Genomic DNA, 27,383 nt, shown 5'->3' on the forward strand with positions numbered 1-27,383 from the left:
AAACACATGTGCTGGCAAACCTAACATTTCCAGATGAGTCCTCTGCTCCACTTCTGACCATTGTGATGACTCCAAATCATTGCCCAACAAACAATCCACTGGGAGGTCTGAACTAACTACAACCTTCTTTTGGCCAGTTACCCCTCCCCAGGAGAAAGCTACAATTGCCATACTATGATTGGTAGTGACATTGCTTGCATTGGTCACCAGGAATTCTGTACCTGGCATGATCTGTCCAGGGTCCACAAAGCTAGGTGTCACCATTGTGACACTGGCACAAGTGTCCCTATAGGCCTGAGCCATTTTTCCATTAATAAAAGGTGTCTGTCTGTATTTGCCCAAAGTATTGGGACTTATGTCAGGGGACATATCCATATCCCCTGTACTGACAAGGACAGCCTGAGTGAGGGTGCCAACTAAGTTGTCACTCCCCTCAGAACCCAGGGTTAACCCTACTAAACCCTTGGGAGGTGCACTACCACTGCTGGCTGTACTAGGGGGCACAGGTGCCTTAGGGGCTGCAGTGGCAGGAGTCTGCCCTCCTCCTTTCTTGGTGCACTCACTAAACCAGTGAGTTTTACTTTTGCAGTATTGGCACCACCTTTTAGATTGGCCTTCTTTCTTCTTTTGGGGAGCCTGACCCCCACCCTCTTTGGGTTGTTGGGGACCTGTCGAAGACTTCTGGTCATTTTGTTCCCCTTTCGAATCCTTACCCTTCTGGTCTGCTTTCTTCTGACCACCTTGATTCTGGCCCTGGTTCTGTTTAACTCTTGTTCTAACCCATCTGTCTGCCTTCTTTCCCAATTCTTGGGGAGAGGTCAGATCTGAGTCAACAAGATGCTGATGCAACAACTGGTTCTGACAATTGTTTAAAATTTGCTCTCTCATCATCAAATTGTACAATCCTTTATAATCAGTAACCTTACTGCCCAGCAACCAGCCCTCAAAAGCCTTAGTGGCACAATCTACAAAGTCAGCCCAATCTTGAGACTGAGTTTTCTGGGTATCCCTGAACAGCACCCTGTACTGCTCAGTGGTTAGGCCAAACCCATCAACCAGTGCATTTTTCAAGACTTGGTAATCATTAGCATCCTCCACCCTTGTGGTGAGGAGCTTGTCTCTTCCTTTACCCTCAAAGGAGAGCCACAAGATAGCTGCCCACTGACTTGGGGGAACACCTTGCACAGTGCAGGCCCTCTCCAAAGCAGTAATCCATTTGTGGATGTCATCCCCTTGTTTAAAGGGGGGCACTATCTTACCAAGGTGTTTTGTATCAAAACTCCTTTCCCTATTGCTAGGTACAATGCTGCCACCAGTGGGGACTGTCCCACTCAATTGTTGCTCTCTAGCAAAGGCAAGCCTCTCTTTGGCCAGGGCAAGTTCTTCCCTTTCAATCCTCAGATTGGCTGCCTTTTCCTTAGCTTCATACATTCTCCTCTGGGGAGATGTCATTCCCCTTTGAGAGGAACGTTGAGAGCCATTGGTATGAAGGGATCTGATAGAGCCTCTTGATAGAGATCTATCTCGTCCATTCCCAATGTTAAGCTGACCTGAGAGTGGCCCCAAGGGTCCCCTAGTGCCCATCTCATGTCTGCTTAAGTTGGACCTGGTTAGTCTGCTGACTTCTACCTGTTCCTTTTCTGCCTCATCCCCTGATACCAAATCATCATCCTCATCATCAGCATCATCTGCTTCCTGAAGAGGATGGTCCTGGGCATCAAAGGGACCCTGTAAGGAGGGCATGTTGCCATCTGAATTAGAAGGGTCTGGGTTACCAGCCCTCCTTGCATCATGAGTCTCTAAGAGACCAATCAGAAAGGCAGTTGTGGGGTTAGACCCCTGCTTAATCTTCCTAGAGGTACACACTTGTCGTAACTCATGGAAGCTAAGCGCAGTATATCTTGAAGGGATGACCTGTGGAGGGTCAACTGACACAAGGGGAACCTCAGTGTTTCCTCCTTTGTCCGACATACTGTTTCTAGTGTGGTGTAAGTGATGCACCTACCTACACTATGTGTTTACCTACTGATCCCTTGCTAAGAGTTGCAGCCAAGGTGTGCTAAGCCTTGAGGAGCTACAACAGCTGGTTCAGTAGAACTCAGAGTATTCTAAGCTTTAGTTATGTGTACCTAACAGTACTTATGTGATCTTTCAACAAGATATTCTTAGGATACGTGTGGTAAAACAACAGCAAGCTCAAATCCCACCGCTGCCACCAATGTGAGAAGGTGGCCTGATGATTGGTTGTAAGTCAACCTTATAGACCAGCTATCCTAGTAGCGTGGATACGAGCAGTCTAAGGCTAAAGACTCGAGAGGGCGCGTTAAGCCAGCTGTTTACCACACATATACCCCTTGAATACCAAGTGAAAGGACACCACACAAGTGTTATGAAAATAAACAGTTATTTATTTAAAGATCACAACAGCCCTGTACTCTTTATGAGGACAGGGTACTAAGCACAAACCAAAACTCTTACAAAAATACTTAAGTTAGCACAGTATATACAAATGCCCGAGGGGCACGGAAAACCATATACTCTGAAAGTGGAATGCGAAATTCCTAGCAGGTAAGTACAGTACTAATAGCTTTTGGAATCGCTAGGACTTGACTAGGGAATCGTTAGATTATGTCTAGGAGGCCTAGGGGACTCGGGTGCAGTGTGTGCACTCTCACGCGAGATGCGGGACAAAAGTCTATGGTAGCTAGGAATTAGAAAGTTAGTGTTCTCGGGCGAACCCGACCTGGTAGGGAGAAAACGAAAGTAGATTCTGACCCTTGGATAGTGAGGCTATGCTGGGGCACCGAAATGCCGAAGTTACCTAGCCCAGGGGCTGCAGCTGCATAGGTCTGAAAAGACGTCGGGAATCCTCGTAGACGGACCAGGAGCCGGAAGAAAAGATGCTGGCCGGTGACCAGTGAAGAAAGTTCAGTCGGATCCAAGCCTGGATCTTGAAGATAGATGACACCTGAAAGCAGAGGGGACCAAGTTCGAGACTACTAGCCAGTAGTCAGTGGGCACCAGGAGGGCACCGGATGGTAGCCACCTCGACTAGGTGAGTGGGTGACGCTTGACTCGAAGATCTCACGGACCAGGAGGCGTTGTCGGCGACCAGGATGGAGGATCGAGCTGTCCCACGAAGATAGAAGCTGTCGGCGTCGCTGGACCCAGGATTGGGCAACAAAGCCTTGGCAAATTCAAGCCCACGCGGTGGACCTAAAATGGCGTCTGGAGTGGACCAGGAGGGTCCGGGGTGCCTCTCTTGAAGAAGGAAGCAAAGGCCAGCCTGGAGCAACCAGACCAGCAGTCGTGAAGTCGTTGGGCGTCGTTCAGAGGGCCACAAGCCAGCCGGCTAGTAGCCAAACAACGCGGTGCACAGCAAACAGCAGAAGGGCCCCACGCAGATCGTGGAGATGCAGGGGGGCTGATCTTGGGTGCTGGAGCTGCGCAGGGTCGGGGCTTCTCGGACCCCAAAGCACTCACCAGTGGAGGACACGGTGGGCTTGCAGTAAAGATGTCGTGCAGTCTTGGCGATCGTCGGTCCCTTGAGGTCTCGTCGCACTCACGGTTCTCAGCTGGGCTGTAGAGGTGAGTAGAGGTCAGAGGTGCCAGGGAAGCCGGGTCTCGTCGAGCTGGGTCGTCGGATTCGTGATGAAGGACTTGCAGCAGACCGCAGTGTTCTTTAGGATGGTGCCTGCGGATGCAGGGTGACTACTCCTTAGCCACAAGGGAGAATCTTGAAGAAGAAATCGTGAAGTCCTTTCGAAGAAAGTGGTATCTTGATTCCAAAGATGATCTAATTTTAACAGGGGGCCCGCTCCCATCTTTATACTAAAAAAGGGGGCTGACCCGGTGACTAGGTCCTGCCTATGGGTGGGACTAGGTGGGGGGTGGTTACACCCCTCAGCCATGCCGGACTTCCCCAGGCCAGGGGCTGGTGTGCCCCTGGAACTGGTTCAGACCGGCCTATGCGTAGTGAGCACCGGGGTGCCACTCAGCAGTCACCTTCCTGTAAAGCCCTGCCTACCCAGGATACACAAAACCATGTCTGGGACGGTGCTAGCACCGCCCCTGACAGGAAACCCTTTGTCCAGGCTCCCCTCGCTGGAAGGACTCCCAGCTGCAGGGGGTCAGACTCGTGTCTGTGGTGGCAGCATCCATTTTGTGGAGCTGAGGCTTCAGTTAACTTTAACCGGGGTTCACAGTTACATACATGTCGTGTCCCTCTAGAAGGGTGGAATGCTAACCCCGTCGCCAGAATTGGCGAGGGGTTAGTATTCCAATTCGTATGACACCTTACTCGACATGTTTTGATAAAGCAATACCAAAGATAGCATTTAACCGCGAGGATTATAATGCACTTAAGAGTATATGGTATGCGATATCATGGAACAGCTATTAGGACTTGATTCCGCAAGCTGCAGACAGGCTCAGCTCATGCCAGAGCACCATCTCACACGATTCCAAGCACTCTGCCTTCAGGATTGTCAAGGCCTGCCATAGGAGTGACTGATAGGAATCTGTGTGTCCATTTTAGGGTTAGGTATAGGTATACTACACCTACAGCAAAGGGTGATTACACGACTTTGCCCCAGCTGTCATGCAGCCAGTTGTGTCAAATTTAGGAGGCCAGCCAGGGGTGGCACAATACGTGCTGCAGCCCCTGGCAGCCCTGGGTACACCTATGCCCTGAGTTACAGGGTCTGATAAGGTGGCCCAGTACCAATTGGTAGATGCACCTAGGGTACATGAGGTAATTTAGAAAGAGAACAGCCAGGCTGTGGGTCTGATTGGCAGGCCCACAGCCAGAGGAAGTCGTAAACCAGTGAAACAAAAGCAAAAAAAATCTGGGTGATCATAGGATTGCAGACCCTACTCTCCTACAGATCTGAAGAGCAGTACTCCGGTCTTTGACCAAGTTTTTCGATTGTTTTTTCTCTTATTGTGCCTGATAGGATGCCTGGGTTCAAGAATTGCGATGACTGTGAGCGCACGATGTCGGTCACGGACCATCACCGCCTCTGTCTCCGGTGTCTGGGCCCCGACCACGACGTGGACTCCTGTGTCGACTGCCGGGCCCTCACCAACAAGGCTAGGCGGGAGCGGTCCCGCAAGCTACTGGAGCTCCGGGTGTCGGCCCCACGTCGGGACCGGGAGCGGTCCCGGTCCGGCCGGAGGTCGAGAGAGCGTTCGAGGGAGCGGTCGCGGAGCCGCGCCGAGCGTTCCAGAAGTCGACACCACTCGTCAGGCTCGTCAGGTAGGAAGCACAAGAAGTCGGGGCGTCGTCATCGTACCCCCGACTCCCCCCCGATGCGGCCGGGGGCTCGGGTGACCCCAACCCCGCGGCTCCGCGAGAGTCGCCGGCGCGGCCTGCCTCATACCCTCCGGTCCCTGGGCATGGCGCGACGCCTGAGTAGATCGAGGCGTTCCTCATGGCCATGAGGGCGCTCGCTTCTCCGACGGGGCCTACGGCGCCTTCGGGCCCAGTGCTACCGTCTGGGGGCCCTGGCGGTTCGGGTGTCCCTGCCTCGGCGCCGTCGGGTGCTCCGGCCCCGGCGCCGCCGACGGCTCCGACCCCGGCGCCGCAAGGGCCTTCGGGATCGGCGCCGGCTGGTCTTCCGGCCTCCCCGGCGCCGTTGCCATCGGGGTTACCCCCGACGCCGCCCCCGCGCGGCGCCGGTTCTCCAGTGCCGGCTCCGGCCGGCGGTGGGGTTCCGGCGCCGGCTCCGGGCGGCGCCGTCCCCTTACCTTCTCCGACGCCGGACGCGGCGCCGGACGGGCGTCGCTCGACGCCGGTCCCGGCGCCGATGGGGCCCATGAACCCCGAGGAGCCGGTCTTCATCGTTGACTCCGAATACGGAGAGGATGAGGAGTACGGTGAAGGTTGGGAGGGGTCCGAGGACCCTCTGTCACGCGAGTGCCAGTATGACCCGGACTGGACAGGTGACTTGGGGGATGCCAGTGGTTTGGACGACTCTCCTAACCCTGGTTTGATCTCTCCTCCTTCCGTGGCATCGGTGGAGGGAGCTGCCTATTCTGTGGTGCTGATGAGGGCTGCCAAGGCCTTACACCTTGAGCTCCCCGTCGCGGCCGTGAGGCCTAACATCCTCACCGAGGTCTTCAAACCGCAGTCATGCCCACAGGAGCCACTGCTGCCGTTTAATGAAGCCTTGTCAGACGTTCTGTTGGGCACGTGGTCCAGGCCCGCTTCAGGTGCGCCTGTTGATCGGAACGTGGCCAGGCGCCACCGTCCTTGTCCGGACGACCCCAAGTACCTGTCTACCCACCCCACTCCTGAGAGTCTGGTGATCCAGGCCTCGACCTCCCAGTCCGCATTCCCGTCGGCCCCGCCCGACCGGGAATCCAAGAGGTATGACCAGTTTGGCAAAAAGGTCTTCTCGTCCATTAGTTTGGGCCTGCGGTCTTGCAACACCGCTTGCCTCTTGGGCCGCTACACCCACTCTGTGTGGGATACGGTCGCGGAACTGCTGCCAGAATGCCCCATGGAGGTGCGGGCAAAACTCGGTCAAGCTGTGGCTGAGGGCCGGGATGCAGCGAAATATTCAATACGGTGTGGTCTTGATACGACCGACTCGCTGGGCAGAGCTATGTCGACGACGGTGGCGATTCGTCGCCACGCCTGGCTGAGATCCGCCAATTTTTCGGCTGATGTCCAGAATACATTGATGGACATGCCGTTTGATGGCTGTCACCTGTTCGGTGACAAGGCGGACCACGCGCTGGAACGCGTCAAGGACTCCAGGGTCACGGCCAAGTCCTTGGGTCTCTCGACCCAGCGTCAGCAAACGGGTTCGTTTCGTCCCTTTCGTGGCCAAGGAAGGGGCGCCCCCACACGTGCTGCCAGCCACGCGCCGCAACAATCCTTCCAACGCGGTGGCGGCCGTGGAAACCGCCGTGGTGGCGGTCGGGGACAACGGCGGGGTCAGACCACACCTTCCCCCGCAGCATCTACCCCAAAATCCTCCTAGTCCGTGCTTTCGGCCCCATGTGACGCCAGTGGGTGGCAGGGTTCGCCATCACCACGCTCACTGGCGCGCGATCACTTCGGACAGGTGGGTGCTGCAAATCGTCCGAAGGGGCTACTCCCTCCCCTTCGAGACCTCTCCTCCAGCCATGCCACCGCAGAACCACCGTGTGTCGGGGGACCACTTGACACTTCTGCAGGAGGAAGTTACGGCCCTCTTGGCCAAGGGGGCCATCGAGCGCGTTCCTGGGCCAGAAGTAGGGCGTGGTTGCTATTCCCACTACTTTCTGGTGCCCAAGAAGGACAAGGGGGGCCTACGTCCTATCTTGGATCTAAGGAACGTCAACGGCTTCCTCAGGAAGGAGAAGTTCAAGATGTTGACGTTAGCTCAGGTCTTGGCTGCTCTAGACCCACAAGACTGGATGGTAGCGTTGGACTTGCAGGACGCCTATTTTCACATCCCCGTCCTGCCGGCCCACCGGCGTTACCTGCGGTTCACGGTAGGCCTGGAGCACTTTCAGTTTATCGTGCTCCCCTTCGGCCTTACCAGCGCCCCACGGGTGTTCACAAAGGTGATGGCGGTGGTCGCAGCCCATCTGCGCAGGTTGGGGGTTTCAGTCTTCCCCTACCTAGACGATTGGTTGTTGAAGGCGGGCTCGCCCCAAACAGTCGTCCACCACCTTCAGATGACGGCAGACCTCTTGCACGACCTGGGGTTCTCCATCAACGTGCCGAAATCACACCTGTGTCCCTCTCAAAAGCTCCTTTTCATCGGAGCGGTTCTGGACTCGGCGCAGTTTCGGGTTTATCCTCCGGAACGGCGGGTTCGGGATATTCAGGCTTTGATTCCCATCTTTCAGCCGCTATCCCGAGTCTCGGTCAGGTTGACGCTGCGGCTGCTGGGACTGATGGCTTCCTGCATCCTTCTGGTGCATCACGCCAGGTGGCGGATGCGGGCTCTGCAGTGGGACCTGAAGTTTCAGTGGGCCCAGCATCAGGGAAACTTGTCCGACCACGTCTTGATCTCGGAGGGCACTGCGAGACAACTGCAATGGTGGCTTACGGACCGCGATTGGGTCAGGGCAAGTCCCTCTCCCTTCCCCAACCGGAGCACGTTGTCGTGACGGACGCGTCCCTCCAGGGCTGGGGTGGCCACTTGGGAGAGGCAGAGATCAGAGGCATCTGGTCTCCGGCGGAGTCCCGGCTCCATATCAATCTGTTGGAGCTGCGGGCGATTCGTCTGGCACTGAAGGCATTCCTCCCCTTTGTCAACGGGAGTGTAGTGCAGGTGTTCACCGACAACACCACCGCCATGTGGTACTGCAACAAACAGGGCGGAGTGGGGTCGTGGACCCTTTGCCAGGAGGCTCTGCGCCTCTGGCAATGGCTGGAACGTCAGGGCGTGACTCTGACGGTTCAACACCTGGCAGGTTCTCTGAACGCCAGGGCGGACGAACTCAGCCGTCGGTGCTCGATGGATCACGAATGGCGTCTGAACTCGGACGTGGCGCAAGGCATCTTTCTGCAATGGGGAGAGCCTTGGTTAGATCTATTCGCCACAGAAGAGAACGCGCAATGTCATCAGTTCTGCGCGTTGGAGTTTCCAAGACGGCACTCGCACGGCGACGCCTTTCGGCGCGAGTGGAGTTGCGGTCTGTTATACGCCTTTCCGCCTATACCACTTCTGCCCAGAGTGCTGAAGAAGATCAGGCGCGACCGGGCCCAAGTTATCCTTGTGGCTCCGGACTGGGCTCGAAGGTACTGGTATCCCGAGCTACTCAGCATGTCAGTCGGTCCCCCGATCCGCCTGCCCCTTCAGGAGGACCTTCTGTCGCAGCAGCAGGGGACGGTCCTCCACCCGAACCTGTCCAGTCTCCACCTCCATGCTTGGAGATTGAGCGGCGGCAGTTGAGGCCATTTGACTTGCCTCCTGAAGTCTGTGATGTTATTCTGGCAGCCAGGCGTCCCTCCACTAAGTCGGTATACGCCTGTCGGTGGAACAGATTTGTGGCATGGTGCACAGCAAAGGCTGTGGACCCTCTTTCTGCCCCTCTTTCGGAGGTTCTTCTGTTTCTTCTTTCTCTTGCCCAGCAGGGCTCTGCTCTGGGCACTATCAAGGGCTACCTTTCTGCCCTTTCAGCCTTTTTGAGGCTTCCTGATCAGCCTTCTTTGTTCAAATCCCCGATTGTAACTCGATTCTTGAAAGGCATCACTCACATGTTTCCACCTGTTCCGTTTGTGATGCCTCAGTGGGATTTGAACCTGGTTCTAACTTTCCTGATGTGTGCTCCCTTTGAGCCCCTTCATTCTTGCCCTCTCCGTCTCCTGACTTTAAAGACGGCTTTCCTGGTTGCCATCACCTCTGCCAGGAGGGTGAGTGAGCTCCAGGCTCTTTCTGTCCAACCTCCTTTCCTGTCCATTCATCCTGACAAGGTGGTTCTGAGGACTAGACCTTCTTTCCTGCCCAAGGTTGTTTCGGCCTTTCACATCGGGCAGTCCATCACCCTCCCTTCCTTCTTCCCGCCTCCGCATCCTTCAAAGGATGAAGAGCGGCTCCATCGTCTGGACCCAAAACGTGCGCTTTCATTTTACATAGATCGCACACGCCAGTTCCGGGTGGATGACCAACTGTTTGTTGGCTACGTGGGTGCGAAGAAGGGACGGGCGGTTTGTAAACGAACCATCTCTCGATGGGTCGTCCTCTGCATCAAAGCGTGCTACTCTTTGGCTCGGAAGGAGCCTCCTGTTGGGCTGAGGGCCCATTCCACTCGGGCCACGGCGGCTACTACTGCCCTGGGCCGGGGAGTCCCCTTGCAGGACATTTGCCAGGCGGCTACGTGGGCCTCGCTGCACACCTTTGCGAGGCACTACTGCCTGGACAGTCAAGTCCGGAGGGATGGCTTCTTTGGCCGTTCTGTCCTCCAGGACTTTCTGGTGTAGTTTTGTATTGGTTCGCAGACCCACCACCGGGGTTGGTATTGCTGGGGTATGTATTCTAAGGTAAGGAATCTAACACTAATGTGTTTCTTTCAGATGAACAAGTTACTTACCTTCGGTAACGATATATCTGTAAGAAACATTAGTTAGTGTTAGATTCCTTACCGAACCCACCCATCCTCCCCGTTCTGCGAACTGATACCTAGGGTTAAGGTCATCCCTTTCAGGGCCCTAGTTTTTACATGGCACCAGTGTTGGTTCTCTCATGGCTCTGCGTCTCCTGGCGCGGAAAAGCTGTGTGCAAAGAACTGACGTCAGCGCGCGGAGGCGGCGTCTATATACTCCAGCGACGTCATCACGGCGCACGACGCCGACGACGGACGCGGAGCCGCAGGGGACGCCTGCAGACGACGCCTACCGACGCGCAGGGGTACTGCTACGCAAAAGTTTCCGGATCCAGACTGACGCCTGGGGATATTCTAAGGTAAGGAATCTAACACTAACTAATGTTTCTTACAGATATATCGTTACCGAAGGTAAGTAACTTGTTCTTATTGTATATAAGTGATGCTTCCTCTGAAAGTAGGGACCATTGTTTTCTATAACACACTCAAACAAGGAGTCAATTCCACCCCATGCTTTCAAGTGTCCTGGACCAGGGGAGGGAGGCATTCAAAGACCCAGCGACCTTCAGGTCTGTCACACCTAGGACAGAGAAGAAGTACAAACACTCCTCTAAAGATCCCCCCTACCTCCAGGGATCCGTCACGGTTGACTCCATTATTGCGGCAACAGCCAGAAAAAGGGCAACGTTCCAACAACCTCAGGGCCATCACCAGACAAAGAAAGTAGGAGGATGGACCTCACTGGAAGGAAGAGGGAGAGGAATGCAGCAGTACACTGGGGCATTGCAAACTCTAATGCCCTACTGAACAGACACTCATACCAACACTGGGACGAGGTCGGACAGCTGCTCAAACACCTCCCTGAGTATTACCTACAAAGAGCATCACACCTGATGGAGGAAGGCAAAAATATAGCAAATTTGTGCTTAAAATCAGCCTTGGATGTAGCAGACACATCCAGCAGGATCATGCTGATCGGGGTCACAGAAAGAAGGCATGCCTGGCTGAGGATCTCAGGCTTCAAGCCGGAGGTACAAAATAACATTCTGAACACCTCCGTCAATGGAGAAACCCTGTTCGGAGCACCGGTGGATGATAAACTCACCCAGCTCAAGAAAGAAAATGAGACTGCTAGGTCCATGGGGGCCTTGCAATTCAGAGGAATGAGAAGAGGTTCCCCGACATGAAGACCGAAGAAGGAAGAGGGGTAAACCAGCTGAGAACGTCACATCAGACATTCCAGTAGACCTACCAGGGCGACAATCAAGCGCAGCAGGGCCAGCAAAAGCAAATCTGGCAGTCCCAGCCTTGGGGCCAGTCCCTTCGCGGGAGGGCGAATGGACGAGGGCAAACAAGAAGAGGGGGCCAGCAACCCACCTCAAAGTGACTCCGTACCACCAAGCGTGCCCACCCACACAACACCTCTAAGGGTGGGGCACAACAAGGTCAATAAAAGAGGGTTACACGGACTAAGCATCAACAAGCATATAACACCAGTAGGAGGCAGGCTAAAACATTTCTTCCAGGAGTGGAAGAGAATAACGACAGACAAATGGATACTCAACATCATACATTTCGTATACTGCACAGAACTGGAAAAGAAACCACCAAACAGGAAACCAAAAAGAAAGGCGCGCTCAGCAAAAGAACTAGCGCTACTCCTAGAGGAGGCACAAGAACTCCTGCAAAAGGAGGCCATCAAACCAGTACGATTCAAAGAACGAAACAGGGAGTGTACTCAAACTACTTCCTTGTACCAAAAGTGAACGAAATGTTAAGACCCATCCTGGATCTGCAGTTCCTGAACCAATACATAAAAACACAGAAATTAAAAATGACATCCCTACAAGAAGTCATTCCTCAGATAAGGGACAGAGACTTTATGTCCACCATAGACCTAAAAGATGCCTACCTACACATCCCGATGAACAGGCAGCACAAGCACCTACTGAGATTTGCTATCGACAAAGCACACTGCCAGTTCACAGCCCTGGCCTTCGGACTACAATCCACACCGAGGGTGTTCACCAAATGTCTCGCTGCCGTAGCAGCGCACATACGGAGGTAAGGGATTCACGTATACTCCTACCTCGACGACTGGCTAATAAAAGCAAGTTCCTACAAACAATGCAAATTACATGCGCAACGGGTCACAGAAACGCTGACAGATCTGGGATTCTCAATACACTGGGGAAAATCCTCAATGGAACCAGAACCAACCAGTGAAGATCTTCCTGGGCGCACAGATCAACACCATACAGAGCGAAGTGTTCCCCAGCGAGAAGAGGACTCTTGCCCTGCTGAAGGAGACACATCAGTACCAGAAGGGGCGAGCCCTGACAGTGAGCAAACTCATGGGGATGATGGCGTCATGCATACGCCTAGTCCCCAATATACGACTCCACACAAGACCATTCCAGAAATGGTTCCAACAACAATGGTCACAAGCTACAGGGAGTTGGGAAGATCTAGTGGTTGTAGCGCACGCAGTGCAAGATGAGATAGCGTGGTGGAACAAGGAGAACATAACAAAGGGGAAGCCTCTGACACCACGAAACCAAACAGTCACCATCACCACAGACGCATCCCAGTGGGGATGGGGGCACACATGAACAAGCTCAAGGTGCGGGGTCTCTGGACTCCAACAGATGCGATCAAGCACATCAACTACCTGGATCTAAAGACCGTGTTATTTGCCCTAAAAGCCTTCCAGAAACAGCTGTACAACCAGAGAGTGTTGAAACAAACCGACAACACAACAACAATGTTCTGCATCAACAAACAGGGAGGAACACAATCAGTAGCACTATCGATCCTAGCGCAGGAGATATGGATATGGGCCATCCCACTCAGAATAGACCTCCTGGCCATACATCTACCAGGAAAAGACAATGTGGAGGCAGACAGGCTCAGCAGACAGAGATCTGCATCCCACGAGTGGGAGCTAAATGCACTAGAAACACAAGGGCTATTCCGAAGGTGGGCGATACCAACAATAGACCTATTTGCAACACACCAAAATGCAAAATGTGGATACTTCGCATCCAGGCAACCAGGGGAAAAATCCCAGGGGAATGCCCTATGGATAAGCTGGTCAAAAACATTTGCCTATGCTTTTCCCGCGATACCACTGATACACAGGATACTCAGCAAGTGCAGAACCAGCAAAATTACACTGATGTTGGTTCTCGCAAATAGTGGAGATGGCGCAGGGACCACCTCACAAATTTGGGAAAAGAAAGGACTTACTCTCCATGCAAAACGGAGAGGTACTCCACCCAGAGCCAGAGAGCCTCTGCCTGGCGGCATGGCTCCTGAAGACGTAGAGTTCGCACACCTGAAACTGCCGGAGAGCACGGAAAAGATTCACACAATGGTGTATCAAGAAAAAACTGCACAAGATGATGACAAAGGAATCAACGGTGCTAAAATATTTAACACACCTGCTAAAATCATACCTAAGTTCCACCTCGCTGAGAGTACACCTAGCAGTGATAGTAGCCTACACAAGAGGAGAGACAGGAAAGAGCTTCTTTACATCACAAGTAGTAAAAGATTCTTGGAAGGGGCTAAAAGGATAGCACCACTCAAAAGGATGCCACCACCGGCATGGAACCGTAATTTAGTCCTAACAAAGCTTATGAAGGCGCCTTTCGAACCCATCCATAAGGCCTCACTACAAATGCTCACAATGAAGACAGCCTTTCTAGTGGCAATCACCTCGCTACGCAGGGTAAGCGAACTGCAAGCACTAACGCTACAAGAACCTTACATCCAAATACACAATGACAGGGTGGTGATGAGAGCGGACCCACACTTTATGCCAAAGGTGGTGTCAAGGTTTCACATGAACCAGACAATACAGATACTAAGCTTCTTTCAGAAACCATCCACAAGCGCAGAGAGGGCACTGCACACTCTGGACGCTAGAAGGGCAGTAATGCATTACATGGAAAGAACGAAGGAGCACAGGAAAACAAAGCAGTTCTTTGTGTCCTTCGCGAGCAGTTTCCTGGGTAGACCAGTAACAAAGGGCACCATTGCACGATGGATCGCACAAACGATACAATTCTGCCACAAGCAGGCAGGTCAAGAACTAGCAGAGGGGGCACGAGCCCACTCTACCAGGAAGAAGGGAGTAACAATAGCCTTCCTGGCTAACACACCCATTCAAGACATATGCCTGGCGGCAACATGGGCTTCAGTGCACACGTTCACTAAGCACTACTGCGTGGATATACAAATGAACAAGGAAGCACAAGTAGGACAAAAAGTACTTCAACATATATTCAACAACCAACGCTCATCTTCCACCCAGCCGCCATAAACATAACAAACTGCTACAAAGTCTATGCACAGCGTGGTGAATCCATAAAGATTCACGCTGCAAAACAAATAGTTACTTACCTGGCTGTGTAGTTTTGTAGCTTGAAGAACTGTCTGGATTCCCTAGCGAACCCACCCACCTCCGCCAGAAAGATGAGGCAGGAGAAGAAAGTGGAAATACAAGGACAATATACAAACAGACACCTTAACCTCTCACATGCTCGTGACGGAACCGCTCCGTCACCAGCCTCAGTCGCGCTGTGCTGGTGACGGAGCGGTTCCGTCACGGCCCGCTGTGCGCACCAGCGCGGCGCGGATTCCACGCCTGCGCTGGACGTTCCATTGAGCGGGCGGGGCCGGGACGGAACCGCTCCGTCACAAGCACAGCGGGCCCGAAGCCCGTGACGGAGCTGTTCCGTCATGAGCATGGGAGCGCCGCGTGGCCCCCCTATCCCCTAGCACTGCGGCGGAATTGCCGCTGCAGTGAAGGGTTTAAAAAACAAAGCGAAAAAATCATTTACTTTGAGGAAGAACTAGAAAACAGTGCTAAAGGATTCCCAAACAGAACACAAAAACAAGAAAAAAAGAATCCGAAGATGGCGCCCAAAGGTGGGAGCTTCCGCAGGAAGTGTGCCGACGTCACAGGAAGTACACCAGAAGGTGGGACGTCGACGTCCACCTTGGCTAAAAAAGAGAGAAGAGAAAAGACTTTGATTCCGTACCCAACCACTACACTAGACCGCGGAATAATGCACAGCATAGTGAATCCAGAAAGATCTTCAAGCTGCAAAACAACACCAACAGGTAAGAAACTATTGGAGGGAAAAAATTGTCTCTTGGTGCAGGGGTACCTATGCCAGCTTCATAAGTAAACAAGTAAACTTAGTAGTCTACAAGAGCGACCCTTAAACCCATGAGGGCCTGGGTCTAATGCACTTTATATGCAACTGGTTCTCATATGTAACATTTAAGAAGGAATGTCTATTTTAAAGGTTAGATAACCTCATGCAGTCAATGCTTTTATGACAATTCACAAAAGACCACCTACACGGAACTTATCTCATCTCCACAGCGCGGGGACACGCCGAAATGGCGTCACCAGGCGCTTATAAACCTCTTTATTATTATTATTATTATTACAAATAAAATGAAAAGTAATTCATCTCATGAGTTATTGAGTCCATACAACGGACAGAAAAGCAGACAACCAAGATAGTGTCCTTGTTGTGACGCTTGGCACAAAACAGTATACATCAATGGAAAAAGATACAAGGTCTACATAACAAACTACCACCTAGAGTTCTACAAATCAGTCCATTAAGTAATAATCCTATGTTAGTTTGTTTGTTACTCATCTGTGGTGATGACCTTTCGACCCCAGCTATCTTACATGGGTCTCGTCAGGACAGTTATAAAATGGGAACATCTGAAATATCCCAACTAATAGGACTGTTTCAGCATGAATAAAACCTGGAGACAACAGTGACACCCGAGTGAATAAGTGAGGTAATGTAGGGTAGTACTTACTCAGGGGAGGCCAACCTCCTTGAAGTAACTTGAAGTTGGAAATAACTAAACACAGGGCCACGGGGGCAGTACAATTTCCAAACTGTTTAGCCTTCTGAGAAATTAAATGTTCCTTTGTGGAGAACTGTTGTAATTTTCAAGCCAGGATCCGCAGGCCAAGCCAGGCTCTCGAATCAGGCCCGACGCTAGGAGTCAATGCTCCGATTCAGAAGACAGGGCGGAAACCACAGGGGCGAGACCAATGAGAGCCACTGCTGTTTGCAAAGAAGAGAATCATGAGTAAAAGCCTGCGTAGCCGGGTGCCTCGCTGACCAAGAGTCGAGCAGATCAGATGTTGGTATCATAGACATCGAAGCCTTGCAAGTCTTGCACATCATGATCTTTTGACGCAGCCCCTGCCTTTTCATGGAATATTCATCCTAATTATGGGTCCCAACAGCAAAAGAATCTGGCACGGAATGCATCTGAGAAACAAAACCCATCATGAACAGTAAAGATAGATTTGTTATAATGGTCTTTCCGGTCGAACTCTGAGATTCAGCCGTAACACCTTGGGACACCTAAAGGCGCCTTGCGGAGAGCTGCCTCATTATTTGCTAGATGCTTCTCCTGAAGTGATCAAGCTTTATCCCTGTGTGCCCTAAAATTTATTAATAGTTTCCCCCATTTTTCAGATTTAATAAGTTATTGACATTCCAGGTCAACATTCTGATGCTATCATATCCTAACTAAATCCCAAGACATCTAACCCTATATCTGTACAGCTTGCCATATTTCCGAAGGTAGGTGGGCTTAGGGTCACACCACTGTGGTCATAATGTACGGGCGAGTACCATTGTGCCAGGAGACTCGTGTGCCAGAGGGTGGCCAGGTGGCTGAAGAGCCAGCAGTGGTGTGCAAGAAGGTAACCAGCTATCTGCAGGGTCAGCATTGGTGTGCGTTCTTGGAAGTGGGCAGTACCGTGCATGTGCAGTGCTTTACAGCCGGCACTGCTCACGTACCCACTGGATGGATACTAATGTGGCCCCTTCTGGCACACAGCTGTAGACAAAAGGGTGTCGGTGGAATTAACTTGAATCAGTATGAGGTGGAGAATGGGTACCTGTGTGGTATTAGGATGGTGGGAGGGGGAAGTTGGTTGCAGTCAGCAAAGATGAAGGGTATCAGAGGGTATGCATCTATCCCAGGGAGTCATGGACATCTATTTTTGGTTGTAGATCACAGCAGACGAAGCTAAGGAACACTGGGACAATCAGTACGACTTCTCTTTCAAGAGCTGCGTCCACTCTTTATGGTGAGTATGCGAGTCTCCTGCATGTGTGAGAGTTCTTTTTGTACAAGAGAGCCTATTTCGTGTGACCTGTCCATATTTGAAGGGTTTTCAAAAGCCATGAGAGCACAGAGGATGTATTTTGTGTGGAGCCTAGACAGATTTCAAATGAACGAGAGAGCATGCCTGCGATCCCACGGGTGTGTGAGTTAGGAGCATGTGCAATATTCTCTCGGTGTGCGCGTTCTATACATTACAGACTGAGAGAGTCCTGTGGGATACGTCGACATTTCACCACAGGACAAACACCTACAAACTCTTTACACCTATGTTTGCCCTGTGGTGATTGCCTTGTTCGAGGTATGTGAGCTGTCAGCTTCACATGCCACGAACAGATGCTTACTGGGTAAGTAACATTATCCTTTTGATGCTAAGAGAGGCTCAGGCTGCATGGGAACATGGTAAGAGAGGATAGAAGCACAGTCAGTTGGATGGAAGATGGGGTGGGTGGCTCGGGCATCCCACTGTGTTTTTCCCCAAGTCCTAAAATTTTTAAAGTTCCTTCTGCTCCTCCTATTGCTAGACTGGTCGTGTTCACCCTTTGTGGAAGGAGCCCCGAGTTCCTCGATGACAGTGCTTGGGATGTGCTTCACTGTTGCCTCTCTTTGTTGTGGTGTGAGTTTTCATATCTCTCCTGTTAAGCCACAGCGCAGTTTTAAAGACATTTTCCTCATTTCGCTTTGGCGTAGAATGACACTTGCGGTGCATTTGAGCTAGCACTGCCGTGACTGAATGCATCGATGAGGAGCCCCCGCTTGGCGTTTGCGAGTGTTTCTGAGAGCTATCCCTGCTGCGCAGCGACTGAATGCATCGATGAGGAGCCCCCGCTCGGAGTTTGCAAGTGTTTCTGAGAGCTATCCCTGCTGTGCAGCGACTGAATGCATCGATGAGGAGCCCCTGCTTAGTGTTTGTGAGTGTTTCTGAGAGCTAGCCATGTAGTGCAGCGACTGAATGCATCGATGAGGAGCCCCCGCTTGGTGTTTGTGAGTGTTTCTGAGAGATAGCCCTGCAGTGCAGCGACTGAATGCATCGATGAGGAGCCCCCGCTTGGAGTTTGCGAGTGTTTCTGAGAGCTATCCCTGCTGTGCAGCGACTGAATGCATTGATGAGGAGCCCCTGCTTAGTGTTTGTGAGTGTTTCGGAGAGCTAGCCATGCAGTGCAGCGACTGAATGCATCGATGAGGAGCCCCCGCTTGGTGTTTGTGAGTGATTCTGAGAGCTATCCCTGCAGTGCAGCGACTGAATGCATCGATGAGGAGCCCCCGCTTGGTGTTTGCGAGTGTTTCTGAGAGCTATCCCTGCTGTGCAGCGACTGAATGCATCGATGAGGAGCCCCTGCTTAGTGTTTGTGAGTGTTTCTGAGAGCTAGCCATGTAGTGCAGCGACTGAATGCATCGATGAGGAGCCCCCGCTTGGTGTTTGTGAGTGTTTCTGAGAGATAGCCCTGCAGTGCAGCGACTGAATGCATCGATGAGGAGCCCCCGCTTGGAGTTTGCGAGTGTTTCTGAGAGCTATCCCTGCTGTGCAGCGACTGAATGCATTGATGAGGAGCCCCTGCTTAGTGTTTGTGAGTGTTTCGGAGAGCTAGCCATGCAGTGCAGCGACTGAATGCATCGATGAGGAGCCCCCGCTTGGTGTTTGTGAGTGATTCTGAGAGCTATCCCTGCAGTGCAGCGACTGAATGCATCGATGAGGAGCCCCCGCTTGGTGTTTGCGAGTGTTTCTGAGAGCTATCCCTGCTGTGCAGCGACTGAATGCATTGATGAGGAGCCCCTGCTTAGTGTTTGTGAGTGTTTCGGAGAGCTAGCCATGCAGTGCAGCGACTGAATGCATCGATGAGGAGCCCCCGCTTGGTGTTTGTGAGTGATTCTGAGAGCTATCCCTGCAGTGCAGCGACTGAATGCATCGATGAGGAGCCCCCGCTTGGTGTTTGCGAGTGTTTCTGAGAGCTATCCCTGCTGTGCAGCGACTGAATGCATCGATGAGGAGCCCCTGCTTAGTGTTTGTGAGTGTTTCTGAGAGCTAGCCATGTAGTGCAGCGACTGAATGCATCGATGAGGAGCCCCCGCTTGGTGTTTGTGAGTGTTTCTGAGAGATAGCCCTGCAGTGCAGCGACTGAATGCATCGATGAGGAGCCCCCGCTTGGAGTTTGCGAGTGTTTCTGAGAGCTATCCCTGCTGTGCAGCGACTGAATGCATTGATGAGGAGCCCCTGCTTAGTGTTTGTGAGTGTTTCGGAGAGCTAGCCATGCAGTGCAGCGACTGAATGCATCGATGAGGAGCCCCCGCTTGGTGTTTGTGAGTGATTCTGAGAGCTATCCCTGCAGTGCAGCGACTGAATGCATCGATGAGGAGCCCCCGCTTGGTGTTTGCGAGTGTTTCTGAGAGCTATCCCTGCTGTGCAGCGACTGAATGCATCGATGAGGAGCCCCCGCTTGGAGTTTGCGAGTGTTTCTGAGAGCTATCCCTGCTGTGCAGCGACTGAATGCATCGATGAGGAGCCCCCGCTTGGAGTTTGCGAGTGTTTCTGAGAGCTATCCCTGCTGTGCAGCGACTGAATGCATCGATGAGGAGCCCCTGCTTAGTGTTTGTGAGAGTTTCTGAGAGCTAGCCGTGCAGTGCAGCGACTGAATGCATCGATGAGGAGCCCCCGCTTGGTGTTTGTGAGTGATTCTGAAAGCTATCCCTGCAGTGCAGCGACTGAATGCATCGATGAGGAGCCCCCGCTTGGTGTTTGCGAGTGTTTCTGAGAGCTATCCCTGCTGTGCAGCGACTGATTGCATCGATGAGGAGCCCCCGCTTGGAGTTTGCGAGTGTTTCTGAGAGCTATCCCTGCTGTGCAGCGACTGAATGCATCGATGAGGAGCCCCCGCTTGGAGTTTGCGAGTGTTTCTGAGAGCTATCCCTGCTGTGCAGCGACTGAATGCATCGATGAGGAGCCCCTGCTTAGTGTTTGTGAGTGTTTCTGAGAGCTAGCCATGCAGTGCAGCGACTGAATGCATCGATGAGGAGCCCCCGCTTGGTGTTTGTGAGTGATTCTGAGAGATAGCCCTGCAGTGCAGCGACTCAATGCATCGATGAGGAGCCCCCGCTTGGTGTTTGTGAGTGATTCTGAGAGCTAGCTCTGCAGTGCAGCGACTGAGTGCATCGATGAGGAGCCCCCGCTTGGTGTTTGTGAGTGTTTCTGAGCGATAGCTCTGCAGTGTGGCTTCTTGCTCACGGAAGCTGTAGAACTTTGGGCCCTGGTCCCACGCTGAAATGACAATGTGTTAGCAAGAGCTGATTTTGCAGTGCAGTGGTGTGCCCAAGGATACCGAAGTGTGCATGTAGGTGTATTGTAGAGTGTTCAGTGCTACCGTGGGGATAGTGCACAGTGCCTGACCACCATAGTGTCTTACACTACAGCAGACAGGTCTGTAGAGCTCATGTCTTGTCTTTTCGTGGTCCACCCCTAGGCATGGAAGCTGCAAGCAGAACGAGGAGGGCAAGCAGTGCTTTGTGGGCATGCGTCTGCGTCACTACTACATGCTGTGCGGAGCTTTGCTGCGTGTCTGGAGCAGGATTGCAGGGGTTATATCGGACGTCACCAGCAACAGCTACCTGCAGATTGTACGGCTCAGGACCAAGGAGAAGAGGAAACAAGTTGGTGAGTGCTGAGGTCGAGTCACTAGCTGCTGTGGTGTGTAGCAATCCAGTCACCAGGTCCTCATCTCCCCTCTGAGTAGGAACCTCATCATTGTGTGCGTGGTTCTCACGAGCAGGACCCTGGTCACTGGGTTCTTTGCTTCCAGTCATCAGATTCATCTCACTATGTCCTCAGCTCTCCTGCGGGTAGGAATCTAACCACTGTCTACTCTGCTTCTCCAAGAGAGGATTCCCATCGCAGGGTGTTAAGCTCCCAAAATGGGAAGGAATCTAGTCACTATGAGCTCATTTCTATATGAGTAGAAATCCAGCTTCTGGTGCAGGAGTTGTTTTTCTGTTGTTGTCTCAGCTGTTTGACCCTTGCCTCCTGTGCTGTTTCTCTTCTCGTGTCTGTCACCGTCTGTGCTGTTCCCCTCTCCTACACTGGTTCTGTATCTGTTGCAGTCTCTGCTGCCTGTGCTGTTTCTCTTCTCGTGTCTGTCACCGTCTGTGCTGTTTCCCCTCTCCTACTCTGGCTCTGTATCTGTTGCAGTCTCTCCTGTCTGTGCTGTTCCTCTGGTGCAGTCTTCGTCCTGTGCTGCTTGGTCTACTCCTGTGTTGCCGTCTGTGATGTGTCTCAAAAGTTACATGGGTTGTTTTTTCTATTGTCATGTATATTGCTTCCCTCCTGCCGTCTGGCTTCCTCCTCTATCCAGTTTGTGCTGCTTCCTTTCTGCTGACTTTGCTCTTTCCCCTCTCCTGCCTTGGTTCTATACATATTGCAATCTGTACTGTGTCCCCTCAGCTGCCTGTGTTGTTTCTCTGTTGCCATCTGCCCTGTTTCCCCTCTGCAGCCTGGTTTGCTCCTTGTTTGCAGTCTGTGTGTTATGCCTTCTTTCTGCCTGGACAAGTTCTGTGTTGTAATATTTGCTGTTTACCATCTGGTGCCTGGCCTGTTCCTCTGCCCCAGCCTGAGCTGCTTCCACTGAAGTTTGTTGCTGTCTTGCTCTCTTTGCTGTTTTCCTGTGGCTGATTGTACTATTTCCACATTTGCTGCCTGGTCTGTTCTTCTCTTGCCATCTCAGAGGCACCCTCATCTACAGGCCACCAGGACCCCGCACACAATTCAGCGAAGACATCACTGACTTCATCAGCCCACACGCCCTCCCCTCCGAGGACTACATTCTACTGGGAGACCTCAACTTCCACCTGGAAAAGAACAATGACAGCAACACCACCACCCTTCTGGACAACCTCGCCAATCTCGGACTCAAACAACTTGTTAACACCCCCACCCACTATGCCGGACACACGCTCGACCCAATCTTCACCTCCAGCAAGCACATATCCTTCAACCACACCACAGCTCTCCATTGGACGGACCACAGCTGCGTTCACTTCAACTACAAAAAGACCACGACCCACAACCTCCCTCAACCAATTCCCCGAAGAAACTGGAACAAAATTACCACCGACCAGCTCTTCACATCGCTTCACAAAAACCCTCCTGCCAAATCATCAGATCCAAACCAAGCAGCCATCAACCTCACACAATGGATCACCCACAGCGCCGACGAACTAGCACCCTTGAAAAACCATCAAATCAAGCAAGGTTGCAAAAAGGCCCCCTGGTTCAACGATGACCTTAAGAAATCCAAGAAGTCCTGTCGTACCCTCGAGAAAGTCTGGAGAAAAAACCCAACCACTGATAACCTGGTCACCTTCAAGAACGCCACCCGCAAACACCACCAACTGATCAGATCCACCAAGAAATCAGCATTCAAGGATCGACTTGACAACAAGGCCCATAACAGCAAAGAACTATTCAACATCGTAAAAGAATTTACCAACCCCACCGCCGGCACCAACGATATCACTCCATCTCAAGTCCTCTGTGACTCCCTAGCATCATTCTTCCACAACAAAATCTCCGACATACATAACAGCTTTGAAAACCAGCCCGGAGACCAGTCCAACCCACCCACCACTGAACCAAAACCCCCCTCTAACAACCTTTGCGCCTGGAACCCAATCACCACCGAAGACACCATCCACTTGATGAACTCCATCCACTCAGGATCGCCAACCGACCCATGTCCCCACCACATCTTCAACAAAGCAGACTCCATTATCGCACCCCATCTCCGAGACGTCATCAACTGCTCCCTCAACTCCGCGACCTTCCCGGAAAGCTGGAAACATGCCGAGCTCAGCGCCCTTCTGAAGAAACCCACTGCAGACCCCACCGAACTTAAGAACTACCGTCCCATCTCGCTCCTCCCATTCCCTGCCAAAGTCATTGAGAAAGCCGTCAACAGTCAGCTCGCCGCCTTCCTCGAATCCAACAAATCCCTCGACCCCTCACAGAACGGCTTTCGAGCCAAACACAGCACCGAAACCGCCCTCATCGCAGCAACAGACGACATTCAAACACTACTGGACAACGGAGAAACAGTTGCCCTCATCCTACTTGACCTCTCCGCAGCCTTCGACACAGTCTGTCATAACACCCTTATACAACGCCTCAGCAACGTCGGAATACAAGGAAAAGCACTGGACTGGATCATCTCGTTCCTCCCAGGAAGAACCCAGAGAGTCCGCCTCCCCCCTTTTAGATCAGAGGCCACCGAAGTCATTTGCGGCGTACCACAAGGATCATCACTCAGTCCCACCCTCTTCAACATATACATGAGTCCCCTCGCATCCATCGCACGCCAACACAACCTCAACATCATCTCCTACGCAGACGACACCCAGCTGATCCTCTCCCTCACCAAAGACCCAAACACCGCCAAGACCAACCTACACGAAGGGATCAAAGAAGTAGCCGAGTGGATGAAGAACAGCTGTTTAAAACTGAACTCGGACAAAACGGAAGTCCTCATCTTAGGATCATCCCCCTCTGCCTGGGACGACTCATGGTGGCCACCGGCCCTGGGAACCGCACCCACACCTACGGACCACGCACGTAACCTGGGCTTCATCCTGGACTCCTCCCTGTCGATGACCAGACAAGTCAACGCCGTCTCATCATCATGCTTCAACATCCTACGCATGCTCAAAAAAATCTTCCGTTGGATCTCCACCGAAACAAGAAAAACGGTCACCCACGCACTAGTCACAAGCCGACTGGACTACGGAAACACCCTTTACACTGGAACTACAGCCAAACTACAGAAAAAACTCCAACGCATCCAAAACGCCTCAGCCAGACTCATACTAGACATCCCCCGCCAAGCTCACATTTCCAACCACCTGAAAGACCTCCACTGGAGTGGAGTGGTGTGGCTCACTGGTTAGAGGCGGCAGACCCGGAAGCAGAGGTCAGCCCGGGACCAGGGTTCGATTCCCGACGCGGCAGGGTCTTGGGCCATGGTCAGCGGACTCGTTAATTCTCGCCTCGGTGCCTACTCCAACCATGGGTCCCACTCAGCAACTCTGGGCAATAGCTTGCTTAATCTCTACTAACGGCCCCATTAGCGCCGGGGATGCTTGTCTTCACCTTGGAGATACCCAGGAGGGATCATCTCACAGGGAAAGCCAGGATGGGTTCCCCAGCGGTATACAGCGCGGGACGCCCCTTTGCTGGGGCAGCTGTGCGCTTTACAAGTATACGACGACGACTGGCTCCCCATCAACAAGAGAATAACGTTCCGTCTCCTCACCCACGCACACAAAGCCCTCTACGATCTAGGACCCGAATGCCTCAACACGCGCCTGTCCTTTTACACCCCCATCCGCGCTTCCATAGATCCACCATGGGGGGAAGACCCTTCTCCTACTTAGCGGCCGAAACCTGGAACTCTCTCCCCACCCACCTCCGCCTTACACAGAACCACTTCTCCTTCAGAAAGCAACTAAAAACTTGGATATTTGATAAATAAAGGACCCCCTCCCCCAAGCGCCTTGAGACCCTCTGGGTGAGTAGTGCTCTATACAAATTACTGAACTTGAACTTATCTCTACACTTCCCCCTGAGATGCCTATGCGGTTTCCCTTTGATGCTTGAGCTGTTTCTACTCTGCCTGATTAGTTTCTTTTTTGCAGTCTGTGCTGTTTCCCCTCTGTTGTACCCATGTTTACCTGTTCCAGTCTGGTCCGTTCCTCTCATTCTGCCTTTACTATTTTACCTCTACCTCCTGGCTGGTTCCTCTGGCGTTGTCTTTTATATTTCCACCCTTGGCTGCCTCCCTCTGCTGATGCATTGCTGTGTTCGTTCTGGGTTGTTTTGTCCTGTATCTTGCATTGCTCACAGCTGACACCTGTATTTGTGCAGACAGTCTGTATTATATGTTGTTCTTTCTGATTTTCTGTGCAGGTTTGTGGGTTTCTGAGCATACGCTGTGTCCTTTGCAGGATTTGTATTACAGTTCTTAATGTGCTCTTCAATGCTTGTCCGAGCTTTTTCTATTTTAGGGTTAGTTTAACTATATTTGGCCCCCACCCAATCTCTGTTTAACAACCTTTGTGATGTTTTCTGCCTTAGGTATCAAAATCCCTGAGAACTGCGTGAACAAAGTTCTAGAAGAGCTGAAGCGAATGGACGCCAATGTGAAACGCAAGCGCCAGGAGGCAGCTCTCGCCAAGGAAAAGGCAAAGCCCCCGCCATACCCACTTCTTCCAGCACATCTCTTCCAGCCTCAGCCGGTGGAACTCATGCAGCCGGCGCAAGGTGCGCACTACCCTCGTCACTTTTTGCAGCAGGATGAGGTTTTAGACTTGACCTACAGCCCCCCAATTGAATGCACATCTGAGGTGGTGAGGAAGGCTGAGCCAGGAGCACCCCAGTTCCTGCCTGAGGCTGCCATGACCCACACAACGTCGCATGGACTTCTAGCATCATACAACTTCCTGCAGCCCTACACGAACCAGCAGCAGACCCCTCTGGGTCACACGTCTTTTCCGAGCCAGGCTCAGAATGAACCTTTGGCCATGCCGCTGGACCTAGTGCAGCAGCCAGCAGAGGAGGATGCGGCACACCAGGACATGAATTTTAAGGAAATTCTAGAGGAAATGTTGAGGACACTAAACGACCCCCCTCAGGACGATGCCCTGGATCGACAGAGTGTCATTCAGTTTGGGGGCGAAACACTAGCTAGCTTCTGGGATGCTGGCTGATTCCAGTGCCCGTAAGAGACTCGCGTACAGCAACGTCCCCTGGGACATGGGCTCCATGCGGAGCAGCCCCAGGCATCCATTGTTTAAAGGGGAGAGCCAGAGGAACTTGTCTTTCTAACAACGTTATTTGTATATTTTGGGGGGGGGACCTATAGCTCCTTAAATTTATTTATAAATATATATATACTTTAACACATGAATACATATATATATTTATATATGTATACAAATTTATCTAAATCCTTAATGGTAAAAAAACAAACCCCTGTCTAAGGGGCCTGCCTTAAGATGGCAGTGCTCCTTGCCCTTCCTCTGACCAAACACTTCGCAGTCTCTGACCTTCATGGGCGAGTGGAGCAGACGTCCACAAGACTCGGTCCCAGCACCATCCACGCTGAGCCCTGACCTCTGGAGTAGGTCGAGCCCGGACCTCTGGAGTAGATCGCACTCGGACCTCTGGAGTAGATCAAGCCCTGACCTCTGGAGTAGATCAAGCCCTGACCTCTGGAGTAGGTCGCACCCGGACCTCTGGAGTAGATCGAGCCCTGACCTCTGGAGTAGGTTGAGCCCGGACCTCTGGAGTAGGTCGCACCCGGACCTCTGGAGTAGATCGAGCCCTGACCTCTGGAGTAGGTTGAGCCCTGACCTCTGGAGTAGATCGAGCCCTGACCTCTGGAGTAGGTTGAGCCCTGACCTCTGGAGGTGGTCGCGCCCTGTCCTCTGGAGTAGGTCGCGCCCTGTCCTCTGGAGTAGTTCGAGCCCTGACCTCTGGAGTAGATCAAGCCCTGACCTCTGGAGTAGGTCGCGCCCGGACCTCTGGAGTAGGTCGCGCCCGGACCTCTGGAGTAGATCGAGCCCTGACCTCTGGAGTAGGTTGAGCCCTGACCTATGGAGTAGGTTGAGCCCTGACCTCTGGAGTAGGTTGAGCCCTGACCTATGGAGTAGATCGAGCCCTGACCTCTGGAGTAGGTTGAGCCCTGACCTATGGAGGAGGCAGAGGAATCTTTTATGGACAAGTCAAGGGGAGGTGCTGGAATGTGTTGCACCGTCTTGGATGAGCGCAGCAACAGGTGCTCTATCAGGCTAGAGTGAACAGCTTTGACTAGTCATGACAAGGAGCATTGACTCGGCCTTATAAAGGCTTGAGCAGTTGTCGCTCAACATGGCACCGTGGGAGCCCTGCCACTGGAATAGACGAATAGATGGTGCATTCTTAGCTGAGTGTAACAGAGGGAGCCCTGAAAGAAACTGAGCAGTCTTGGATGGACACAGCACAGACGGAAAAAGTCCTGGATGGATGTGGTAGTGGGAGCACTTGAAACAGGTGAACCATCTTGGATGAGCATGGTAGGGAGGGCTGCTGCTCCCCTTACATTGAATGAGCAATCATGACTCAGTGTGGGATAAGTAGA

The 27,383-nt window shown here is 52.4% G+C and overlaps 1 protein-coding gene across 7 annotated transcripts in view; it reads left to right on the forward strand.

Moving 5' to 3' along the window:
- SBNO2 (strawberry notch homolog 2) overlaps positions 1-26,119 on the forward strand; it is a 390,195-nt gene extending 364,076 nt beyond the window's left edge. For all 7 annotated transcript variants that reach the window (XM_086946697.1, XM_086946699.1, XM_086946698.1 and 4 more), the window contains 3 exons: positions 17,118-17,194; positions 20,685-20,875; positions 25,340-26,119. In XM_086946697.1, coding sequence (XP_086802823.1) covers positions 17,118-17,194; positions 20,685-20,875; positions 25,340-25,971 — 900 coding nt within the window. In that variant the 3' untranslated portion in view covers positions 25,972-26,119. The remainder of the gene's footprint in view (positions 1-17,117; positions 17,195-20,684; positions 20,876-25,339) is intronic.
- Positions 26,120-27,383: the final 1,264 nt, after the last annotated feature.

This window comes from Lissotriton vulgaris, chromosome 12, assembly GCF_964263255.1.
Source record: "Lissotriton vulgaris chromosome 12, aLisVul1.2, whole genome shotgun sequence".
In the NCBI taxonomy this organism is placed as follows: Eukaryota; Metazoa; Chordata; class Amphibia; order Caudata; family Salamandridae; genus Lissotriton; species Lissotriton vulgaris.